Below are 9,439 nucleotides of genomic sequence, written 5' to 3'. Positions count from 1 at the left end.
CAAGATGGTGGCCATCACAACTTCTTGGGGCAGGAAGTTCTGTATTTCATCTATGTGCTGGCTGTTTCCAGGGCACCTGTTCACACACAAAAAAGAGAGAGAAAAGACTCATTCTATCCAAGAGTCATGAAAAATTAAATTAACCCCCCCCAAAAAAAACCATTCCTAAACTGAATGAGCCTTGAGGAAGAAGACATTCTGTGAAGCTTCTTCCACAACATCTGCTGTCAAAACTTTCTGGAAACAACTTAAGGCATTTTTGTTTCCAGAAAACTTTTCCAGGCAGATAAGGTCTCATTCTTAGGTGTTCGTTTTCTCTTGTTTTTAGACCTCCATATAGCAGTTAAAAATATTGTTTTAAATATTATTTATTCATTGTTTGCTTGTTTGTTTTCATTTACATTTCACCTTTTCTCCAAGGAACTCAAGGTGGTGTAGATGGTTCTCTCCCTCCCTCATTTAACCCCCACAGGAACCCTGTGAGGTAGGTCAGGCTGAGAGATGGTGGCGGGCTTGAGGTCACTCAGTCAGCTGGCTGGGGCTGATGGGAGCTGTGGTCCAAAACACCCAGAGGGCACCAAGTTGGAGAATGCTGCTCTCACCACTAAACCACGCAGGGAGAAGAGTCTGTGGAAGAAGATTGGAGGAAATTTAAAATTTATTTACAGAAACACTGTAAAATGTATGAATGCTGATGACATTGAAATGAAATGAAGGGGTTCTAGTAACAAGATAGATAAAAACTTGAAATTATAAATTTGGGAGGGAAAATAATTAAGGATAAAGTAATTGGATGAATTTGCTGAACCAACTTTTAAAGAGGGATACAAAAAAGGGAGGCGTGAGGAAGTCAGGAAAATAAGTTAATCAAAGATGAGCAATTAGAAAAGAGGGACTTGTGTTTTTCTTTTTTGTGTGTTTATTGACCTTTTCTTTTTCCCCTGTTAGGTTAGGTTAAATGTTTGTATTTTTTGTATTGTGAAATTCTGTATTGTTGTGTTTTATATTTCCTCTGTGTTTGTATTTTTCTGTGTCTGATTGTTGTGGATTTTCTTTATTGTCAAACTTAATAAAATATTATTATAAAAAAAAATAGAATAAACCACGCTGGTAGAATGCCTTAACTGTTTTACGACATTTTAGTTGCTTTTTATGATATGTTTGCAAATCAGCTTGAGAAAAATCGACCTGCGGAAAGCGACTCTCAAACAAACGGATAAAATGAAAGACGGTGCCGGATGACGGCCTTCACTTCCAGATGAAGTCAGCCCACCCTGCTGCGTCTGGGGACCCTCCTCGTAGTCTGTGGAACAGGGCTCTGGACTTCTGCCACAGTGGCGGGTTCGATCCCCAATACGGGCCACTTGCATATTCCTGCAAGGGGTTGGACTAGATGACTCTCGGAGTCCCTTCCAACTCCACGATTCTACGGGTTCATGGATCCTACGATTCTATAGAAGTCCTACTGCTGGCGCCGCTGCCTGGCTCTTTCGCCAACCTGCCCTCCTCCTGCTCCTCTGATGTTCCTTTCTTCCTTCCTTCCCCCTCTTTCCCGCGCCCCCTGTCGGCCCGTCCCGTCGCGGTTCCCTTCTCCGGCCGGGACCCGCCTCTCCTCTCTTCTCCTGCCGCCGGCTCCGCGTCTCTTGGCGGCGCTCCCAGATTCCTGCCCCCGGCCGGAGATTGGCTGCGAGGCGAGCGGAGCGGGCCCGTCGGGGCGCGCGTTGCTCTCCAGCCTTGGCAGCGGGGCCGGGAAGGCGAGCCGCCTCCGCTCCGCTTCGCCCCTCCTCCTCCTCCTGCTTCTGCTCCTCCTGGGCTCGCCTCCCCTCCGCTCCAGCGGCTCCCTCGGCCGCCTCGCGCGCAGCTTTCCGCGGGGCGCCCCGTAGGGGCCAGGCGAGAGGCGCGCCGCGCTCCTCCGCGCCGGGCTTGGCCTGCGGGCCGCGGGATGCCAAGATGCCCTGGCGGGGGCTCGCCGTGCTGTGGGTGCTGGCGCTGGGCTGGCCGGGCGCCGCCGCCGCCGCTTCTGCCGCCGCCGCCTCGTCGTCGTCGGCGGGCCCCTCGGAGCGGACGGCGCTGGCGCGGGAGCGCTTCAAGGTGGTCTTCGCGCCCCTCATCTGCAAGCGGACGTGCCTGAAGGGCCAGTGCCGCGACAGCTGCAAGCCGGGCAGCAACATGACCCTCATCGGAGAGAACGGGCACTCCATGGACACGCTCACGGGCTCCGGCTTCCGCGTGGGTGAGATGGGCCAACTCTTCTCCCCCCACTCCAAGCAGGGCGGGAGAGGGGCCAGGGAAAGACTGGGGAGGGGGCCCTTGGGGAGTTGTTGTTCCGGAGTAAGTCACCCACTTTCAAATGAAGGGTTAACGCTCCCTCCGCCGAACCCCTTCATTTGCCCCAGATGTTGCTCAGGCGAAGGAGACATCCCCTCCTTTGCAGAAGTGCGTTCCTGGAGGTGCTCACGGGGCTCCGATGCTCTCTGGTCAATCCCAGGGCAGGAGGCAACTCACCCCTAGTGTCAGGATCCAAGCCCAAGCTAACCCGGGAAGGTGGGTTGGTGGCATAATCAGGCAAGTTGGATGCTTTTCCCAAGAAGAGATGCACTTCCTACGGTTTGTTTTTCAACATCGAGGCCAAAAGGCCTTGCCCACTTGAGGCCACTTAACTTTTACGCACTTTTCCAGAGAGCATCTAGCAACACACATACACACACCACTGCCGTTGCCCCTCCCTCTCTCTGTTCTCTCTCTCTCTCTCTATTTTTCTCTCTCCCCCGCCACCCCATTCTTTCCTCAACTGCTTTTGGCTGGTGGAAAACCTTACCTCATGTCCCAGCCCATCTCTGGGGCCCTGGCTGCCTCAGAGTTGTTGCAGCAGATCAGAACCGTTAGCCAAGCAAATACACATGCAGATCCAGAGGCTGCCTTGCCAAGACAAACGTGCGTGAAGAGGCCATGAAAACACTTGCTAGGTAGGGATAAACAGGAGCCCAAATGGCCTAGATAGGATTTAGGTTTTGGCCCAAGATCTCTAATGGCTGTTGCCCAGAATTTGTATTCTGTGTGCCGGTCGGAGGTGGCACACAGGACTGCTTTAAAATGGTGGGCCACAACAAACGCTCTTTAGAAATTAAGCTGACTGCGGAGAAGGCAGGACAAGTCAGCAACTGAGCTGCACAAAACTCTGCTGCTTTCAGGCCAAGATTTGGGGCAGCGGGACTTGCTGCAACCTAGGAAGAGTCCTACTTCATACTACAATTTATATAGCTGCTCCATAACTCAAACTCGTGGGTGGCCCAGGAGGAGGAGAAAGGAACCACAATTAAGGCACAACATAAAACAATTGATATACAGGCTTTTTTTAAGTATGAGGGCCAGGTTGTAAATGGTCAGGGCTAAGTCCTATTTATTCATGGTGGCCAACCAAGATGCTCCAAGGTGAGTCCGCAGGCAGGACATGGGTGCAACAGCAACTCTCTCCCCATTTGTAATTCCCAGAACTGGTGTTCAGAGGAGAGGCCTTTGCCTCAAGTGATGGAGGTGGAACATAGCCATTGTGGCCATTGTAGCCACCAATAGACTGATTCTCCATGAATTTGTTTAATTCTCTTCTAAAACCCTCCAAGTTGGTGACCCTAACTACCTCTTGTTGGAGTGGATACCGTAGATTTAACTGTGTGCTGTGTGACGATATACTTTCCTTTTGTCTGTCCTTAATCTTCCAACATTCACCTTCCTCAGATGGCTCCTGAGTATTACAGTATATGAGAGAGAGAGAGAGAGAGAGAGAGAGAGAGAGAGAGAGAGAGAGAAAGTGATGGGTCTGTAAATGGCTGTTAGGCATGACAAGTGAGGCCTGCAGCAAAGTGTTGCAGCATGCTCCTTTCCAGGGTTCCCACCGTGCTTCCTCTTCTAGAATATTCCGTTTCATCTGCCTGCTTTCCTGGTTTTCTGTTTCCTTCACGCCCCCTCCTCAAAACCGTCCATCATTCCACGACCACTACGATTTTCTCTTTTTGTCCTTTTGCAAACTTGCATACTTAATGGTAGTTTTTGATGACACAGACATCCTGAAATTGGCAAGCCGATAACACCAGAACACCGCCACTAGCCTCATAATTTGTCTAGCCCTATTTTGAAGTGAATAAGCTGGTGGTACTTGGGCAAAGAAGGGAAAACCATAAGGCAGGGGGAATTGGCGCCCAGGTGAATGGAGTTCAGGTGAATGGCGCCCAGGTGAATGCAGTTCAGTGACAGAGCACCTGCTTTGCATGCAGAAGGTTCGATCTCTTGCAAAGGGTCAAGTAGGAAGCGTTGGGGAAGACCCTTCTCTGCCCAAGAACCTGGAGAGCTGCTGCTAGTCAGAGCAGACAATACTGGCTTCCTAGGCATTTTCAGTCTGAGGGTTTAAGCACCAGGATCTGTTTCTAGCCCTGGCATTCAAGTTGGCATGTGTGGTTTCAAGCTGCCACGAGTTCCTGAACTTCTCTTTATGCAAACCATAGGAGTCAGCTCCTAGGGACTGAGGTCTCTTTGCCCCCCCTAAAATATTTGGGGGGCCGCCCCACCCCCTTCCCAAAGTTGATGGGCACTGCCATTCCTAGGCAGGCAGGCTTTGCTGACAGCAGCCTTCTCCTTTGCTGTAAAGATTTCTTTACCAGCTGGACTGGTATCTGACTGCCAAAAATCTCTCCCCCTTTTAAATCACCTAGGGCGAAAAGCAGGGTCTCTTGGAGAGGACTCTCCTTGGCAAGCGTAATCTTTGTTCAGGAGTGGAAGAGGGGAGCGGTGGAAGGGAATGTCCTTCGGCTAATGGAATCCAGAGGTGGAAACTTTGGCCTGTGAGCCCATCTCGCTAGCCAAGAGCTGGAGAGGTGGGGCCTCTGGGAGTATGCAGAGAGCGAGGGCTCCGAATCAGTCCAAGTTCTGGTCTGGTCTGGTCTAGCCCAGAAGCGGGACCCCCTCTTCCCCCTTCTACATTCCAAACCTTCCCTCCTCCCCTCCATCCTGAGCATTTTGGATTTGGAGTCCTGTTTCCTTCCTAGATCGCCTTCCCACCACCCCCATGTTTTGTTTTTCTTCGCACAAAGGCTCAAGATACCCAATATGAGCCAAAAACTGCGGTGTTTGTTGACTTTCTGCAGCTTGGGAAGGAGGCCGGCCAGCGTGGGAAGGAGCCTTCCTGGCTTGGTTGATTACTCTCTGCAGAGGGGTCCCTCCCTATAACCTCTCCAGTCTGAGATACCCGAACTTTTGGGACAGCCAATTCCCCAGAAGGCATTGCCTTAGCTAGGACCGCACATTCTCAAAAAGGCTAGATAAGTATTTCAGAGCTTTTCCTGATCCTTTCAGATTTCGTTATCTTCAAGGGGAAGGGCTGTAGGCAAATGTTAGGGCACCTGCTTTGTGTGCAGAAGGTGCAGTATTTGGTCCGGGCTGGGAGAAGGCTTTCTGTCCAAAACTCTAGAGAGATGCTGCCAGTCAGAGTGGACAAGACTGAACCAGATGGGCTGATGGTATGACTCTGCATATGGCAACTTCCAATGTGGCTAATATAAGCCATGGACTCAGACCTCAGTAGGTAGTTTTGAGAGCATTCAGTCGACCCACGTTTTCCAGAACTGAGTCCCGTATTTGCAGAACTCAGAAGCTCACAGCTAAATGTGTTAACCAATTCCAGGGAGAAATATTGTGTCTAAGCTGAAACTGGGAAATGTGGTGTCTCTTCATTGGGTGGGGTGTGTGTCCTGCATTTGGAATAGCTATTATTATTATTATTACAGTGGTACCTCGGGTTACAAACACTTCAAGTTACAGACTCTGCTAACCCGGAAGTAGTACCTCGGGTTAAGAACTTTACCTCAGGATGAGAACAGAAATTGTGTGCCAGCGGTGCAGCGGCAGCAGAAGGCGCCATTAGCTAAAGTGGTACCTCAGGTTAAGAACGGTTTCAGGTTAAGAGTGGACCTCTGGAACGAATTAAGTTTGTTACCAGAGGTACCACTGTATTATTATTATTATTATTACTATTACTATTTACCTGCCCTTCACCAGCAGGTTCCAGAGCAGGAAACTTAAAATCATTAACAGTTGAAATAGATCCCAATCACTGGAATAGATTGGGTTCTGAAAACACACATCTCAGGTGCCAAAGGCCTTTCCACCTAGGGGACTCCCTCCCTCCCCTTGCAAGGCGGGTGCTATCCTGCTGAGCTTCAGCCCTTCCCAAAAACAGGCTTGTGTCATTTTTGCTCTCCTGGCTCAGTACAAGGCAGCTTCCTCCTCTGTCTCTGTGTCTGCGTCTCACTTTCTCGCTCTCGTCTCTTTGTTGCTGCTCTATAGCCAGCTCCCTCTCCTGACTGCGCTCCCCTTTTCCTTCTCCCCAATCATAACCTGCCATATCCTGAAGCTGGGGGGTGCCTTGGCACATTCCCAGAGCGTGGGCAGGGGCAAGCTAAGGGCACTTTGCATCCGTGGCCGGGTCAGCCTCTTGGAGGACCGGAGCCTCCCAGTTTCCCACTTCCGTTCTGCAGCTGCCTCCACACCATAAAGCTTTGTCATTTCACCATTGCCTTTGGCTGGGGCCTCGTTCTCCTGGGCCCAACCCCTTGTTTTCTCTCTGCCTCTGATATTGCTCAGAGGCTGCTCAATCACCTTTTCCTCCCAGGGACCGTGGGCAACTAGAACCCTGGTTATAGGGGCCTATGAGACGGGCAGATGAGGGGTTTCATGGGATGTGCTTTGTGTTGCATATACCCTCCAACATGTCTAGGCCCAAAACCAGGACGTGCTCCTGGGTGAGTCACATGACCCACGTGGGATTTCAGCCACGAAAACAGGGGGTTTTTTGGGGTGAAATTGCTGCATTCAACATTGCCACCGTGCTTTCGCGCAAGAAAACAGGATGTCCCGGTTTTCCCAGGATAGTTGAGGTGTATGCTATTGGAGACAGTGTGCTGCTGGGCATGTGCAGAATGCCTTTCTTGCCATGTTCAAAGCTGTGGGGCTTGAGGGCAGATTTTCTAGATCTGTAGGTGTGGGTTGAAAGTGTATTTATTGAGTGCTTTTATATCCCACTTTTTTTATCCAGGGAGCTTAAAGGAATGTGCATAGTTCTTCCTTGCAGCAACCCTGTGAGATAGGTTAGGTTGAGAGCCTATGACTGGCCCAAGGTGATCCAGTGAGTGTCATGACTTGAGCTCTGGTCTCTGACCACTGCACCACCACTAAGGTCCAGCACCCCTCATTTCTTAGAAGAAGTTGCAACCGAGTTGGACTGGCGGCCTGACTCTTTGTAAGGGAGCTTCAAATGTTCCCAACTTCTGAGTATAGAAAGGAAAAAGTTATTCTCCCTCTTTAGGACTGATGGGGGATGTCAAAAATTTAGATTCAGTTAGCTATGGGAAGCATTTTAATTTTGTTTGTCCAGTTTGATGTTTTATATGGCATTTATAAGGTTGCTGCTTAACTAAATAATGTTTGGAAGGTCAGGTTGTGAAAAAAAGACAGAATATCCTGTTGAGAAAAAGCCATTTTAGTTCCTTTTCAGCAAATGCTGTATGTTTGGAGTTATGTCAATGGGACTAACACAGGTAACCAGGCTGGGGAAAGTTGCATTATAGGTGTGTGTGTGTGTGTATGTGTCACAGGTCACAGGTTTGATCTCTGGCATCACCAGGTAAGACCGGGAATGTGCCCCGTCTATAACCCTGGGGAATTTCTGCCAGTCAGTGTAGGAAATACCAAGCTCGATGGACCAATGACTCACAAGGCAGCTCCTTTCATTTTCCAGTGAAAGGAGTTTTGATATTTGATATGAAACTTCCTGAAAGTCTGGGTTTGCCTAATCTGGGGTGTGTTCAGACTCCCTCCTCTCCCCATTTTATACAATACTGGCTTTGTGGCTGTTTCCAGAACTTCAGAAGAAATGTCAGAATTCCCAGGTTTGACTCACGCTTTGTAAATTGCTCACATCTGCAGCTTCTCCTGATTTTATGGGATGCTATTGTATTGTTGTAGACATTCAGCAGACAACCCAGCTTCTGAGTCAAGGAGTTACTCATGTTTATATATCCCAACCTGTCCTGTTTCCCCCTTTGGGGCTTCTCCAGCCCAGGTTTTCCCCCCCTATTTTGAGAACTTCCTTGTGGCTTGTGCCCCCACAGTCCCCAAATTGTTGGCTATGCTGCCTGGGGATGATGGGGGTTGGAGTCCAACAACATCTGGAGGGCCACAGGGTTATTATATTTTTAGATATGCTGTAAGCCGCCCAGAGTGGTTGGGGAAACCCAGCCAGATGGGTGGGGTAATCATCATCACCATCACCATCTTGCTAGATCAGTCCAGTGGCCAATAATCTAGCATCCTGTTCTCACAGTGGCTAACCAGGTCATAGACTCACAGAATTGTAGAGGTGGAAGGACCACAAGATGCTTGTGGGAAGCCTGAAAGCAGGACCTGAGCTCAACAACAGCACACCCCTCCTGTGGCTTCCAGCAACTGGTCTTCAGAACCACCACTGCCTCTTTCTGTGGAGACGACACAGATGTGGTGATAGCAGAGATATTAGAGTGGTATGCTTCTGAATACCAGTTACTGACTTGCACACCTTTTGTTTGTTTGTTCATATATTTTTAATTAAATTTGACCACTTAATGTTAATAATACAAACACAAATGTGTTAAAGCTGTAGCATGGCAGAAAGTATGCTATGTTTGTTTGCTTTAAACAAACTAATAATAATAAATAAAAATGTGCACCCCACCCCCGAGACCACTCCATCGTAACTATCCAACCTCTCAAAATTTCCGAACCTCTTGCAATGATGGTTTGGCCCCTTTCCATTTTAAGATTTAAGATTTTAAGATTTTAACTTACTTTGGTTATTCAACCAGTGTACAACATGTTAAGAGAATTGAATGACACGAGGTAAAAAAATAATAATGGATCACTTGATATGGAATAACCCAAAATAGGAATTAAGGGTGGTTGTTTTCTTAGGACGGTGGGGTTTTTGTGTGCTGTGTCCTGTTAGCGTTGTGGTGGATAGGAAATGCTCTGTGGGGTGGGGTGGGGGGACCCAAAACGGGGAGGTTGAGGAGAGTCAGTCAGTGGGGCAGTGAGAATTGTCCCCATTTTCATCTGAGGAATGTCGGAGGGTACGGACTCGTCGATGGGGAGAGTACGGTCCTGCTTAGGTCCTGCTTGGGGGCTGTCTGTCTGGCTGCTGTGAGAACCGGATGTTGTACAGTGGAACCTCAGGTTACATACACTTCAGGTTACATACGCTTCAGGTTACAGACTCCACTAACCCAGAAATAGTGCTTCAGGTTAAGAACTTTGCTTCAGGATGAGAACAGAAATCGTGCTCTGGCGGTGCGGCAGCAGCAGGAGGCCCCATTAGCTAAAGTGTTGCTTCAGGTTAAGAACATTTTCAGGTTAAGTA

General features: G+C 49.1%; 1 protein-coding gene across 1 annotated transcript in view; it reads left to right on the top strand.

Moving 5' to 3' along the window:
* Window positions 1-1,846: 1,846 nt before the first annotated feature.
* LTBP3 (latent transforming growth factor beta binding protein 3) overlaps window positions 1,847-9,439 on the top strand; it is a 43,146-nt gene continuing 35,553 nt past the window's right edge. The window contains exon 1 of the mRNA XM_053369151.1: window positions 1,847-2,233. Within this exon, the coding sequence (XP_053225126.1) occupies window positions 1,951-2,233 (283 nt within the window). The 5' untranslated portion in view covers window positions 1,847-1,950. The remainder of the gene's footprint in view (window positions 2,234-9,439) is intronic.

This window comes from Podarcis raffonei, chromosome 16, assembly GCF_027172205.1.
Source record: "Podarcis raffonei isolate rPodRaf1 chromosome 16, rPodRaf1.pri, whole genome shotgun sequence".
Lineage (NCBI taxonomy): Eukaryota > Metazoa > Chordata > Lepidosauria > Squamata > Lacertidae > Podarcis > Podarcis raffonei.
Note: the sequence above shows the minus strand (reverse complement) of the source record. Positions and strands in the feature narration are given on the sequence as shown.